The sequence below is a fragment of the Nymphaea colorata genome, chromosome 3 (assembly GCF_008831285.2).
Source record: "Nymphaea colorata isolate Beijing-Zhang1983 chromosome 3, ASM883128v2, whole genome shotgun sequence".
Taxonomy (NCBI): Eukaryota; Viridiplantae; Streptophyta; class Magnoliopsida; order Nymphaeales; family Nymphaeaceae; genus Nymphaea; species Nymphaea colorata.
Window position 1 is genome coordinate 15,431,818 of NC_045140.1, and position 16,175 is coordinate 15,447,992.

Genomic DNA, 16,175 nt, shown 5'->3' on the forward strand with positions numbered 1-16,175 from the left:
TTATATCGAAAGACCCCAGACTCGAGGGCTTGCTGCACGAAGAGTCAAGAAGAGAGGTCGTGGAGTTGTATGGTCCATATAGTTCAAGCATTTTTATATGGGACACTAGCAACTTGTATATGCGCTTTTAGAGTGTAAACCATTTAATCGGTAGGTCATCGTTAAGTAATTTACGTAAAATTAGTTCTTATTTGAGGTCCAAAAAAAGGAATATAAAAAAATCAATATTGCACAGATGGGTGTGTAAAGCTCTTTCTCATCACCGGGGAAAGTCCCTCTATCTCTCTCTCTCTCTGGCTCAAAATATATATATATATATATATATATATATATATATATGTGTGTGTGTGTGTGTGTGAAAATTGAATGGTGTATGTGCATAAGAAAAAACTGATGACATAGGTGTATGTGCATAAGAAAAAACTGATGACATAGTGGATTCGTTACGAGTCATTCTTGATTGAAGCTTCACATAGTAATATTAAAAAAATACGCATACACGTCGTTTAAGCAATATCTAATTTTCCCTTCTTGGTTAATAGAATCCTCTGACAACTTACTATTGTTCCTTTCACGTGACGGCCAAAGGTTCCCCTTTTTTGAAATTTTCTAACCTCACCAAATGTTTTTTGTCTTTTAAACAGTCGATGTTGCACTGCAGACCTAATTCAAACAAGATTTTCTTATCAGTCCATTTAAGAGTATTTATTTATCTTTTTCTTTTCAATCATAGATGTAACACGTCTAGCTTTTGTGCTACTTTACAACTTAACTTCTCTTTCTTTTCTAAATAATTTTTCGAATGCGTTCAATTTCCACGAGGATGTTTACTCTTAGAGGGCGTTTGGTTTGGCAACAGGAACATTCCGTATACTGCAATTTTCCACTCTTTTTCTTTTGAAAAAGTTTGGCTCATGTCTTATTGATGAGGCGCTGGCCTTCCACCTAAATGCTGCAGACGGCGTATCCATATACTGGAATTTTGGACAAGGGTCGACGCCTGAGCAAAGTGGCCGATTCTGAGGTTCGCGACCATTCGTTCCAACCAGTCACATTATGCATTTTCAGGCAAGCTGTAATGAAGCAGGAGACGGGTAAATGGAACGAATCTAGCCGGCAGCGTCACTGACCTATAAACTCATTTCAGAGTTCCCTAGTAGAGGATTCATGTGGTATGGGCTTGTACATTGCCCCTAGAAATTCATTTGGCGCATCCTCAAATTTTGGGATGTCAAGTCCTAAATTCGATATGGCTGTCCAAGTCGAAACCCTCTTGGAACATTGTCTTCAGCGTTCATCATCGTGTATCTGTTCAGCATCGCCACCACTCTGTTCCCATTCTCATAATTTCTCGGATGGAAAATCTCGTCTCGATAATGAAGTTGCATTTGTTCTAGCAACATACTTGGGAGACCACAACAAGCGGACAGCTTGGGTCCTAACGCTCTTAATTATTCTATCATCAAACAGGCAGGGTTGTCGAGCAGTCACGTCTTTTGCCTCATCATCTTAAAGGGAAAAACGAAAGGTAAACTAGTTAAATAATGCGTATTAGTATGCCATGATGCCAGCAAGCCCGCAGACAGACAGAGACAGAGACAGAGCATGTTTACAGTGTTAACAGTAGCCTATGGTTACACTGGCTAATTTCCTCTGCAATAAACAAAATTCAGTGTTCACAGTAGCCTATTTACAACTCTAATTTGATATGCTTTGGTTCTGATGACTCGTTTTTCGCCGACCCGGAGCTGGGACACCAACTTAGAAATTTTTTCAGTTATCCTTTACAGTCGTCAAAGACAACCTCTATTCTGTTTGGCAGGGGTGAACCTTGGTACCCACATTCCCCCTCACTCAGTCTTTCAGAATCAAGGCAGAGTTTCATTCTAATCCTTTCGTCCTTCCCCGCTTTCCTTAGGATTTCCATGTTTCTCTGGAGGACATCTCTAACCCAAGCATCCATCAAACAGTTGAGAAATGAACATGAAGCGTCAACCAGTCTCGTAAGGACGTCGTCCTCAACAAGAAGAGACCACGCTCCGTCCTCGAGAACTTCTCCGAACCCTCGCCTCAGCCTCCTAAGAAAACTCTCCGAGATCGTGCTTAGATCAGCAGGGAGGTCAAGAGCAAAACGCTGAGTGATCTTACTAAAGAACCAATTCAGAACGGAGTCATCATTCTCCATGTTTGTCAGTCGTGATTCTTGAGTCAAGTGACTATGAATGATGGCCATCGTTTCTTCCTTTTCTTCCTCTTCTTCCTGAGCCAACACATTAAGATCCAGTGTACTCGCATAATGTTTCTTCGTGCCGTCTTTCTTCATATCTAACCCAACAGTCTCAGATTTTCTTTTCTTCGATACATCTTCTGATGGGGGCTGAAGGCCATCAACACCCACGTGCAATTTCATAGGAATGACACTCGAACTCTGCTCTTTAGTACTGGCTGTTGCCCTACCACTCGTCAAAATAATTATGCTGCTCGTTAGGAAAAAATCCTTTCCATTTGGGTCCTCAACTTTTCCATCTACCATGGCTTTCCTCAGTAGCTCCAGAAAGGATTTCTCCGCATGGTCAATGTCTTCAATAAAAATCAACGCTTGAGGTTTGGCGTTTATATATTCTATGATGTTCTGTGCAGCCACTTCTCTTGTTTTCGTGCTCAAATGCAGTATGCCAGCTGATCCAAAGAAGGACTCTGCAACTGTGATTGCTAGCCTTCTCTTCCCAATCCAATCAGAGCCAGTTAACAGAAACCATATATTTTTCTGCTCTGACAAGGCATCTGATATGGAAGGCATGATTTTGGATTGCCAGGGTATGTTTTCTTGCAACTCAGTACATAATTCTTTCCCGGATACCGTTTTTCGTTTACTACTTTCGGCAATCCAAGTGCATGGCAAGAACGCTTGCTTATTGTTACGAAAATCGTCATCTTTGATAGAATTATTGGGTACCCAAGAATGTGATCCTCCATTGCCTATGCCAAGAGCTAGAGTGGTTTTCACTTCAGTAGAACCCGCTGTGACCTTGCTCTTTTCAACATGAGAGCTGCTGCAGCACAGTGGAAATGGCGCACTGAAGCCCTGAGTATAAGCTAAATTTGGAACCATACGAGGACTCCCAGCAGAGGCTTCTCCAGAATTCAAATTTTCATGACGGACTTCTCTTGATTTCCTCTGGATTTGATTCGGCAGCGAATGATTTAAACTTTGACATAGTCTGTTCCATTTTTTCTTTAGTTCCGACAGCTCCTCGCATGACCCATCCTGAATGAATTCGCAAATGTAATCAATCTAGACGCATATGTTTTATTATATGCTTACCGAGCAAAAAGAGTGCAAATAACTTAATGAATGAATAAGTTAATCTACCTTGCGAATCTGGTTTCTGTAATGTCGCATCCAGTAAGGGAAACTCGACGGACCATTTTCTATCTCATTGGAAATCTGATGCTGCTCTTCTTTTAAGAAAACCCGGGCTTCCTTTTCATAATTGGAGGCACAATCCTTGCACAAACTGAGTTTATCATAATCTTCATCCTTGATGAGACTGGATTTTAATATCTGCGTTCGGTGTAGATATTGTGGATAGTTCGCCCCTGTTATGAAATCCATACCACTGCATTCACATTAAAAAACAAAAAAAAACAAATGAATGTTAAAGTCATTACTATAAAGTTTTGTGCAAACAATCCCTCGTAACAAATTTGTTATAATATTTTCATATTTTACTGTTCGCTGTCTTTTTTGTTTCTCTGGAGGCTCATGATTTTGGAACTTCCTAATGATGGCTTCACCACATTTGCATTGTTCACCTTTTTATAATTAGCATAATTTAATACATGTTGCAGTAGTAGGAGCGATAGTGCTCGAAAAGTAAGAGTGTCAAGTTTCAACGTCCAAAATGCCGTAGTGGAATTCTGATCACCACCATTAGGACAAGATGAATCCACCACTATGATCAAGTCAAGACGTTTCCCCAAAAAATGGTTGCTTTTCAAAAATCATCAGCAAGTTATCTAAGTGAAAACCTTCTGCTTGTCTAGGCTTCGTCTTTTCCCTTTTTCTTTAAGATACCTACTGTTCATCCAAAAAAGTACCGAATATGAAATTCAACATGTAATTAGCATTGTTCCAGTCCCTCATGAGCAAACAATTTTTACCTTGAAAAAAAGAGGAGAAAAACAGGAAATCTCTAAACAAACATAAGTAGACAAAAATTTAAAGGAAAAACTTAGACAATATCTGATCAAATTTAAGAGAAAATCACCTGGCTGAATGCAGAGTTAACGACAGACCACCTGAGGGAATTGGAACAGCTTGAAGAGCCCACTGGCTCTCTATGGAAGGCTGTCTCGTCTGGCACCTCATGAATGTCTGTGTATTTGCGATGCCCAACAACCACAATTTGGTGTAGTGGGCAAAATCCGATAGAAATCTCCCGATTTCCATAATCAGGTGTTCGGCTGGGTTGTAATCTCTAGAAACTGGGTCTGTCTCCAAGTATTCGTCCACCACCCATTTCATGTTCCCCACATAGATGATGACCCCACACGTACAAAAGCTTTGAACCACCCTTCTTAGGTCTGTAAGCCTCGAATCGACATCTTCCCTCTTCATAATTCTAATGGAAAGAGCGGAGAAATCCAGCGTGAAGAACTTGACCGATCTCAGTTCTTGAGGAACGACTCCTGCTTCTATCTTGTATTTCAGTTCTGAAACAAGGCCTTCAGTGCTAGCGATTGAGTCTCCAAGAAGAACTATGTTCCTTTTCCTCCTCAATAACAGGACATCGATCACCAGCCTCAACTGTTCCCTCTCTGCCGCACAATGCTTCCAGTTAGGAGCATGGATGGGGGAGTTGATGAGTGGGCTTTCATTGATTATGAAAGGAGGGTTCTGTTTGACCGAGTGAAGAGAAAGAGAATTAGCCCAGCGGGCCTGCCACAGATTGTGTGCTGAACCTGGGAAGACCTCTTTTGGTTCAGAGGAAGCGTAGGAAGCGAAGATGGAAGCAGAGTCCTCCAGGTTGTTCTTGACAGAAGTGCTCGAGAATCCTGCCTCTCTCATCACCCTGCTAACGCTAGGATCATCGAGAATCGAGATAATTAGCTGTTCCAATTCAACCTTGATGGCCAACAGAGGCTGCTGCTGTTGTTGGTGCTCAAGGCATCCTCTTCTCTGGTGAGCTTGAGCTCTCTTGAGAGCAGCAACCAAGGCATTAGATAGAGAAGGTTGAGATTGCAGAAGCGGGCCAGCGGCTGTCGGTAGACGGTTAAGTGCGACGTTGAAGCAGAGCTCGAGAGCTCGACACTGAAGCGGATGGGGGGTGGGATGAGGGTGGGATTTCAGGCATGCTCTCCTGAGAAGGCTGGATCTAGAGGAGAGCAGAGTAGCCGCAACATGAAGAGGGGTGACCTGGGCATGGCCTCTCCTCTTTGCTAGCGCCACTGCTTGCTTTATGACAATTGCAGCCTCCGCGCCGAGGGTCTGCTGCACTGCGCCCGCCCCTGCACGCATTCCTCACTCTCAACACCAACCCCTTAAGCCCTTTATTCTTCTTCTTCCTCCTCTCGGTCGATCTCCCTTCTTTTGTTACAGGACTACTTGCGCCACTCCCTCGACCATCACCTTGGTCCTCGTCCTCACTCCTTACAAGATGGTAAGCAGAAGAGCCAACATCATCAAATCCTTCTCATAATAGTCATTTTATCAGGCTACCCACCACCACCACCGGCTTACTAGAAAATGGCCGAACACATCAACGATTCTTTTACGCTCTCAACAACACAAGCATTAGCCTTCGCACCAAGTAAGAGATTGTTGCGACTCGAGCAGAAATTATCACCACCGAAAGCAGTGGTGAAAATGACGACCACCACCTTGGTCACCATGGCCCAGAACGAACCAGCGGTTGGAAGAAAGTAAGGCTCACCAAAACCAGCAACAACCTCTTGTGGTTCTCATTACTCGCGCTTGATTGCAAGGAGATGAACGTTTTCTTGCCTTCCTTCCTTCGTCTAAATTGCCATTCCCAGCTTTGTTTGCAAATATTGAGGTGCTGTGGAGCTCCTTTAAAAAACAGCGGCCACATAGGCCCATGCAAGCTTCGGCAGTGGGACCCAAAATTTCAAATTTAATTTGCAGCGTGTCTCTCCTCTAAATCATTGTCCCAGCCAGTTTGCAGAGAACCCGATAGAATACTTTTATTAATTTATGAGGAGGACATGATATCGATATAAAAAGAAGACAAAGGAGGTATGAAAAAGCAGAGGTAAGTCCTTTTCTTTATGTTTCGTCACCCACATACATCCCCACGCCAATCCTCCTCGTAGAGGCGAGCAGCTCCGACATCAGCTGCCTAAAGTTTATTCCTCAAGTACTCCAAAAGCAAGCCCCTGTCTGCTATCTTAACACTATTCGCTTCTCCAACCCGTACCAAAGCTTTCGTCCTAATCCCCACATTCCCGCTAATCTCATATTTTGCAATGTGTAATGTAATGTAATTCATCCATCTCCTCCCCACTAATTCTACATGCGCATTTATGTACTTTCCACAACTATTTCTCATGCAATCAATCGGATCCAGATTTTACTATCTCAGATGATTCAAATTCTTTTCTCATTAAAAAATTAACCAACAAAATTCTTTGCATTCTATGTTTCAACCATTGCTTTTCCAAGGCACTCAGATAATCATGTAATGTCCCGTTCTCAAAAACTTAAAAAGTTGGTCTCCACTAAATCCACCCCTATAAAGTATATATCTAGGATTGATCAGTGGACAAAAAAGGTGTTAAAAAGTTTTATAGAAATGAAAAGCTATGCCAACGAATATTATACTGAAGCAAGCTTAGTTGAATGCGTACCAGAAAATATAAGGGATATTATAGGTACTAATTACAAAACGTACGATCGGATTCACAGAACAGCTCAGGCTGTCGTGTGCTTAGCTTATGAGAAATCATCCTCCTGTTTATCGTATTTCAAACCTGATGTTTCATCCATTGATTTTTAATCCTTGAGACGACACATTGAATTCAACAAATCATCTACGTAGGGTTGCATTTTAGAGAATAAACGAAAAGAAATTACACAAGTGAATCGCAACTTAGGTGCATGTACAGACCACTGCAAAAAACATAGAGCAAATGAAATATGTGAATGGCCGCAAATTTGGACGTCCATGAATATTAATAATATATGGGTTGTGTGGTCATGTAATTTAATGAAATGATTTATAAGTTCTCATTTGAAAAGCATTTTTTTCGCGGAAAAGACTACCTATGAGCGACTTTTATTAGAAAAATTACTTTCACACGATATGATAACTGTCCAATCATATTCAGGAAAATTCCTGCGTGGGGGGTAAGCCCCCGGATTTTTGTTCGCATGGCAACTACTGAAGACTAATCTCCACTATTTGCTCATGTACATCATATGGTTGTAACGTCCACCAAGCCAAAAGGAAGTTGTCGACTCAAAAGGCGATTCTTACTTGACTTTTTAAAAGGAGTTTTACGTGTGCTTACTTATTTGTAAATCAGTTGGACCATATTGTCGAATGGTTGAGTTTAATACATACAAGTCTTCAAAACCGGCGTAACTTCAAGCGTTGCACCTTTCAATTAATCAATCGAATTAATAGAATGACCATTATATATATATATAAAGAGAGAGAGAAAGCATGCCATTATTATTTTTTTCTTTTTGGTGTCAAGGAAACCGCCCCTAATTAAGCCAAGAGACATTCAGAAAAATCAACCCAAAATACGTCCTCAAGGACACTTAATTAAAAATGATACACACAAGTAAACAAATAACAGACGTAGACTTCTCATAAATCATAATAATTTGGTACTAAGTAAATGTCCTAGACACTAAGCTTGTTCTCTTACATAGGTGCATCTTCAAGGGCGCTTGTTCTCCAAATTAGGCCCCCAAAATATTTATCATCTCTTTAGTAGGAAATAAGGGTAAGGATGGGGTTTGAATTTCATTTGGCCTATAGGGGCCTGTTTGGTTGGAGGGAAAGGAAAGAAAAGGGAGGGTTTGGTTAGAAAGGGAGGAAAAAGGAAGAGAGGGAAAGGAAAGGATTGTGTAGTGTAAATGCAATCCCTCCCAAATCGGACGGATTGGGAAGGAAAGGAAAGGAAGAGAGGAGCAAAAGTGTTGACTGCCCACAATACCCCTCCCTTCACGTTCTTAATTTTTTAAACATTTTGACTGTTAGGGGTATTATTGTAAAATATTAATATTTCCTTTCCTTTCATTTCCTTTCTTTTGTATTCAAACAAGTTTTTTAATTAACTCTTTCCTTTACATTTCATTCCATTTTTTTTCCTTCCCTTTCCTTTCCTTTCCCTCCCTTTCCACCCATTCCTTTTCATCCTACCAAACAGGCCCTAAATTTAATTGGTCAATCTCAACACATTTTCATACTCTTATTTGGAAATAAAAAAAAAAAACAACAACAGGAGAGAAAAAGAAAATGAGGCTTGTTGGCTTTGTAATCATGCACATGAAATTTTACATACTGTGACCGTATGATCCAAATAGATTTATTAAACAAAAGCTTTACGTTACCTTTGTGTGATCAGATTTATAAAATCATGTTTGCGTGTCAATATAACTCAAAATTCATGTTAAACATATACGCACCCTCTCTCGTTTACAAATACTTATTAATGTTATTTTCTCCTTGTTTCATGAATTAAAGTGTCGTGCTAAAATTTGACGAGACCAGCAAAATTGAGAGGAAATCTACAGGACTATTTCCTTCATGACGTTTCGTATTCTAAGGTTCCGTGAGCTCTTTAGTTGTGTAAAGGAAAGATGAACTCCGTGCAACCCATAAAGTTGTATTTTAAAGATAAAAGGCAATGATGCGTTGAAAAATAACTGAAAACACCGGTTTATTTATCCACCGCGGTAAGTTATATTTTCAACCTTAGAATTAAGAGGTCCTACTTGAACTTTTTTTCTTCGATACTCAACCTTTGACGATTTTGGAAGTGCCATTTTCTCCCAACTGATGAAAAAGGAAGGCATTTTAGCATTTCATCCTGATCAGAGTTGCGCTACTTTTTTTTTTCAAACTTTAATGCATATTTAATTCACACACATACGCCGGTGGACTTGCACGCTTTAAAGAAGTAATCATGGTTGAATGTTTGATTGATCTTAAAGAATTGAACGCATCTGAACACCAGCCAACATCCTTTCGCACTGCAGACCGCCCTTCAAGACCGATGTATCCCTCTATGCTGTACCAGGCCGAGTACTTCTTGTTATTTTTTATCAAATTCGTCGCGTCAGTTGCTAGAAGACTCCCAAGTCTGATATCAAATAATTCCCAAGAGGTTGAAATAGCCCATATATTCAAAAGACATTATCTTTGAACTTTTCTTTCCAAAGGAAAAAAAATGGATTGAGGAAGACGAAATCTTTGAGAGTAATAATGAGTTGTTGAACTTTGCAGAAGCAATTTACAAGTAAGAAGATAACACGTACATACTAGTACTCCACGCAGCAAGAACGGTGATGATCTTTAATCAATGGCATGTTCATGAGGACGACATGACTTTACCGGCTGCAGAAACTAGTTGTTAATGTGACAGGAAAGACCAGAGCAAGTTAAAACGAAATGCCCCACAACGTTGGCATCATTTGCTCGTCCAAAACCTTCCTGAAAACTTTTTAAGCTATTTGTAAATCAATGGAGATGGACCAATCCTATTAGCTTCAAGGATGACACATTTTCCATCCACTTCATGGGATGCTTTTTTGAAACTCAGGTAGCCTATAATAGCACCCTATAACCTAATCACATGTAGCACTATTTGATCAGTACTTTTCTTTTTCCACTTTTACAGAGAGAGCACTATCGATTAGTGATGATGAAAGATAGGGCTATGACTTGTTCTTATTTGTATGGATTTATAGGCAAAGACTAAAGAAGAAGAACTCTTGCTGCCAACAAAAGAAAAGCAGGTCCAACAGACAATGTCATTACTCTCTTAACATTTAGGACGATCTCGATCAGCGATACTTGTGGTGAGGAAGCATGAGAACTCCAAAAGGAAACATACAGGATATGGTGGTGGTACAGACAAAGTGGGGAGGGTCGATGGAATGCAATAAATGTTTTGGAGAACATCAGAAGCTTTTGAACTCCGTAAAGCGAGCTAGGTGTTGAAAAAGTCTGCCTGCTGTTCAGAAATAGTAAGTGTCAATAGTTCTGAAGTTGGTAATAAAAGGAATAAAGTTTCTCCTGCTGGTTGATACTATTAAAACTAAAGGTCGTCAATCAGCGTTGGTGTTCCAGATGGAAACGCAAAAAGATGCACAGGTGCGGTATGGGTGATGAAAGAACACTTTCTCTCGAGACTAGACATGAAAAATCAGAAAGGACGAGCAGGTATTAAAACGCACTTGGGAATGGATGAAATATTGGATTGAATTAACTCGACCCACATATCAAACTCCAACGTTTTAATGTTACGTTGAATCCTCTCCTTCGTTAGACTTGTTATGGAGATTGGACTACGGTTCTACCACTTAACGGAGATCTAGAAGATTGCAGGCTGACGGACCCATGGTTCTACCACATAACGGCGAGAGATGGGCCTATGGTTCTACTTCTACTACAAAAAGCGGAGATCAGGTTGCAGTAGTGTGATGGGCCTGCATTGATACCACACAGACAGCACACATGGATTTGCGGATTAAAAAGAAGAACGTTTCATGTTTCCCGGTACAGACTTGACCTGGTCATCCTTGAATCCATAAATAACCCGTCCAATGCCCACAAATGTATTTGATCTGGAACGAGCTACCGTACTCTTTTTGTTTAATTATTTCCGTTGTGGTGTTCTCTTAGTCTCTAAGGATGCAGTGAAGGTGGATTCATATGCACGTGGACCAAAGTTCGGGGTTTACAGTGTATTAGTTGGACCGGGTCAAATTGAATGCATACTCACGTTAAAGCCCTTTGTATCTTCATTACTACAGATACTTCTCGATCGCATGCACATTGATCTGAAATGTTGGCACAGTATCTCTCTGTTCACACGACTATCTTTAGTCGGATGTGGTCATAGAAAACTATGTCTATCATGGTCTGGTCACTTGACCTTGTCATAAATATACCAACCGCGTTGGATGGATTGGAAGATTTTTATTTGAACGGAACCAAAGAAAAGAAAAGAAGAAGACGGGTGCTTTTATTTGCGCTGGGTACTTAGACGAAGCTATCATGACACATGCAGAACCATCCATGGTCAATTAGATTTGAGCATCAAAATAGTCCTGCAGCTGGTAAAGCTATGAAGCAGCTTGTGGAGAATGTATACATGAGGAAGCTGGGATGATATGTTACAAATTGGCATCACACTGACATCGGTATTGGGAATCCTTATAATTCTTTAGTTGGGAAAATTTTATATAGACTGAACATTGTCTGGAGAGGTAGGGGAGGGGGCCTCCGGCCTCGTGCCCTAGGGAGATACGCAACAATATTGGTTTAAAATTTTTTGTTGGGAAAGGTAGCCAGGATTCTAAAGTTGCTTGCCCGACCTACAAGAAACGCATTCCGTGGGGCTTTATCGGGTTGCACATTCTTTTGGTTGAGATCGGTCCCTGAGAATAAACCTTTAGTCTAGGCCTCCAAAAGGCGTCGAATGCTAGAAAAAGTTGTTCGAATAGCAAACGTCCACAACACCTGATGGCGATTTCTCTCTTTTTCAAAAGATGCGTCGACGTTTCTTACCTTTATCCCTCTTCTTTCTAGATCTCTCCCTCACACCCACAGCATAGGATCATAACGTTAAGTCCATCTTCATTATGAAAATATATTCGATCGAAAGCTACTGTAGCTCCGACAGCATTAGTTTTTGATATTTTTATTTGGTCCTTCATTTCTTTGCAAATCAAATCGTAGAAACCTTTTCAATGAAACCAATATCCTTCGTCTTTCAGAAACAACCAATTATCTGACAAGCAATCGATATACGTTAAGTGCACCTATTATCTCATATGAATCAAAAGATATGGGCGGCTTTTGTGGTGCACACCGATCGAGTCCATGGTCAGTGTAGGCAAAATTGTACATATTGCACATAGTCAGATCTTAAGTACTACCAACCACGGGCTTGGATTGTCGTTGCCATATCAAATATACATAAGCATTGGGCTTTGTAGGGACACTGTTGCCAGCAGTGGAGTAAGTTTTTGGCCTTAAAATTCGAAGAAGAGACCCGACCAACGCCTGGGCACGTTGCTTCCTAGTGTCTCCCGTTGATGTTTTACCCTGACATGAAGCCAGCCCTGCTGGTCGCATCATGTGACCGATCACTGTTGGCTGCTGCACCAAAGAAAGCCGCACTCGGCGTAACTAGCTTGCCTTGGCTATCAGCCAGGAATCGATTCTGATGTGTACCCTTTCCGGAGTTTGGATTAAAAAATACTCATGAGATTTAATTCATTCATTCTCGAAGATCTTTTTGGAAGAAAAAGAAACCGCAGATAGCTGCAGGTTAGTGATGATGTTTGTACTCTGAAGTTTTTCACTTGGGATTGTGAGGAAAGGAAGCCAATGTTTCCGCTTATGTTGTCCTCAAATTTATATAACAGAACAGTAGCAGAACTTTCATTGGTCCATGCCTCATGGTGTAAGACGGGAAGATGGAAGAATGAGGAAAAAGAGATGAAAGATCTGGAGGATTATGCCGACCAGGATCCTGCAATAATCCCGGTTCCGTATTAGATCTTAGAACAATATACTCAGAAATTGTCCCGCTCAGAGAGCCGTTTTGTCAGATCTGGACCCTGGCTCACTGTACAGGAGACCAACATGTAAAGCGAAAGCCAGTCTAGAACGAACCTTTTTTCTTTTTCTTTTTCCGCTTTTTCTTTTATTGCCTTCAGAAGTAAGGCTATTAATATTACTCGCGAAAGACGATTCTTCCACGCTTGTAGATCACTCCCAACTAGATTGGTCGTCGTATTTTGTGCAAAAATGTAAATCTATTTATTTGATGGTGCAGAAAGTCAGGTGTATGAGTAGCTGATGAGAAAGGTTCGGATCCTTCTCATGCATCTACAACTACAGTAAACCATGCCAATTTTCAGATCTCACGATCCAATCAAGGACATAAACCTCCACAATTTGGATTAGGAAACTACTTCCACAGCCAGATTGACCGGAAAGGTCCGGAGAAATGAGATCTTGTTCCTTCTTTGCTTTGCTTGCTAATCTTGAAATGTCCGTGCAGTCCTTCTCACAATGTCTTCCGCGCCTGTCAGGCTACATTGAATTTGACCGACTTAAAATGCGGGCACTCAAAAGTAACATTTATGAATTAAAGTTCGTGCGGGAACTCGTAAATGAAATGGGATGTGAGTGTGAAGGAGAATTCATTATGGTCTGATCACTTTGTCTTGGTTGAATTTAGCCTAATGATTAAAACGGCACGAACGTTATAAATGCTGGACTACTATCCTTTAATGTTGTGTCCATATTGCATCATGTAGTTTTTTTGGTGTAAGCAAGGTGGGGTTAGGTATTACCCTATCAGAATTAAAGCCGGCATACCCTCGCAAGGAACTCTTGGCCTTATGCTTCAAAATTTTAAACAATTCAAAAAACCTAAGCTTTTGTTGGTGCACAGATAAAGTCGTCATCTGAAGTTGGTTCAGCTTTTTACATATAAAGTTAAATAATTGAATGAGACAAAATGTTAAGGAAGGTTGGGAAGTGAGGTCATCTAATTGAAGCGTAAATGAAGGTTTAAGGGTTCTTCATATGATGTGTAAATGTGCTGCCATAACGACAATCCTATCAACACTGACTTAGTGTGTGGTTAAAGCCAGTTTAAGGGTTCAGTTCAACTGATAAAGAAATATGATGGCACTTACAACTTTTACAAAAGTTAGCAACTTTATGGCATGTGAGTGATCTCGTTTTCTTCTACCCAAATTTATTTGTGGTCTTGACTTTCAACAGAATAAGCAAAACATCATTAAACACAAATGTTGCCAAGCTCTCAAGATCAACAATACCTTCCACCGAACATGGCTGATCCCATCGGCTTAAATCGCGACCATGGTCCATCGATAAGAGAAACGTTTGGTGGGGAAGTGTGTCCAACTGTGATGGAAGCAAGAAAAAGGAGAGGAAGAAAAGGTCGCAGCAGCGTGATGCCTTTACGGAATAAATGCCCTGCTGCGTCTGCGGCTGCCAAGGCAAAGGTGCAGACGCAATCCCAAATCATTCATAGTCCCTTTACCTTTTTCCACATTTCCAACCCCCTATACGCGCTGCTCCATTTACCTCTTTCTCTCCCTCTCTCCCTCTCGGACTCGAAGGGGACGGATGGGCTGCAAGCTCAACAGGAAAACAGAACAGAGAAGTGAACTTTTGACCATCTTTGACTGTCATGGAGTCCGCCATTGATGGCCGATCCTCAGCCAACCAACATACGTGTAATGGTAAAGCCAACTTACTTAGCGAGCTGCATTCCCTCTCTTTCTGTCCCTCCTAAACTCGAATAGCAACTCTCTTCTTTTTTAATTAAGCACCAAAGAAGTGAAGTGAGATCAAGTGAGGAAGACCTCTCTTTTTGGAGGAAGGGGTGTTGGGTTTCTGGGATGGTACGGACCGCAAGTCCCTTTCTTGCCTTTAACTTCACGCTACGTTTCATGATCCATGACCGATTTGTCGTCCGGTCATGCAAAAATTTTAATTCCAAAAGGAAAAAACTGGAACAGTGAAAAGGAAAGAAAGAAACGGGAAAAAGAAAGGGAGCAGGAAAAGGGAAAGTTGCGGAAAAGGCGAAGAAGAAAAGGCATGCATGCAGAGCAAGACAGCATCTAACGCCATTATTGAGGGAGAAGAAGGAAGGGCACAAGAGTCAGGCCATCCCTTGATGGTACCCAAATTGCCCTTCCGTCTTGTCCCTCTGCATGGTGTACTTACAAAAATTCTGCAGTTGGGTATTCTCTAATGTTTATCATCTTTTCTCGTCAAATAATCATTCCTCTTCTTCATCATCTTCTTGGTGCATTCCATTCCTGAACTTGTCTGACAAATTCAAAAGGAAAAGGGCGGTGTGAAAACCAAAAACATGCCGCATCATATTAGAGCTGGGCGTTCACGTACTCAAAGATTCTCCGACGAATAAAGCTGATAGAGTCCAGTGGAAAAATAAAGGTTAAAAGTTAAAGAAAAGAGCAAAAGATCGGTGTTCAAAAAGATGCAGTGTAATTCTCTCATAATTATCTATGCAGCTTTTTAGTTGCATTAGAAAAACAATATTTGAAAAGGAAAAAAATTCAACATATAGAGCATCGTAACTGTCATATACTGCGGAATGCATAAGCGCCTTACTCATGCAACCCAGGATGAGCTCATGATCCAAGTAGTCCTCCCTTGCACATCTATTTGGTACGCACTTTCTCCCTTGCTTTAGCTTTAGATAAAGAAAAAGGTGGAGGAATGGTTGATGCACCATCCACAGGCCGTCATGGGGAGCGTGCAGCATGGGCTGTGTGTGTTTTGCCCTTCTTAACCCGCTCATCAGGTTTCTGCTCAATTAGCAAAGCACCCGAAAAATGCATCTGACATTTGTGGTACAACTAAAAGAGAGGAATGTCGTGGAGTGTTCGACTTGTGTTTTGCTCATTATAGCCCTGTAAATGAACGACCAAATGTCCATAATTTGTCTCATTTGCGTACTATTTGTATTGCTTTCATATATATATATATATATATATATATATAATGGGGGTAGGTAAGAGAATAGAATGGAGACTCATGAAAGAAAACGCCATATGAAAGAGGCCAAAAGCCTGATATGGACTGTTGGGAAGGAATAGTGAGAGGGATGGGGGAGTGAGGTAAAAGAGGAAGCTTGCTTTTTCAAGAGCGCATGCCTTCTATGCGGACAATGTTTTTCCCCATCTTATATGGCTCTCCTTTTCAAGCTAGTCGACATGGATTCTCCCTGCCAGTACAAACACACACCACTCCTACACACACATAAGCGCGCGCATATGAACGGCGGGAAAGAGAGGGGCGTGCCGTTCTGCGTTGTGGTACTTTGTGTTTTTTCCTTTTCCTCAAATTGCCAAAGATCTACAAATCTTTCGATGACCACAAAGTAATAAAAGCAGC

At 41.0% G+C, this 16,175-nt stretch overlaps 1 protein-coding gene across 1 annotated transcript; it reads right to left on the bottom strand.

Annotated features, from left to right (window-relative positions):
* Nucleotides 1-1,518: 1,518 nt before the first annotated feature.
* LOC116249524 (protein SMAX1-LIKE 4) lies at nt 1,519-6,097 on the bottom strand. The gene is made up of 3 exons (XM_031622638.2): nt 4,272-6,097; nt 3,374-3,620; nt 1,519-3,268 (listed from the first exon to the last, which is right to left on the bottom strand). Exons 1-3 carry the CDS (start codon nt 5,519-5,521, stop codon nt 1,778-1,780), a joined length of 2,988 nt encoding a protein of 995 aa, XP_031478498.1. The 5' UTR covers nt 5,522-6,097; the 3' UTR covers nt 1,519-1,777.
* Nucleotides 6,098-16,175: the final 10,078 nt, after the last annotated feature.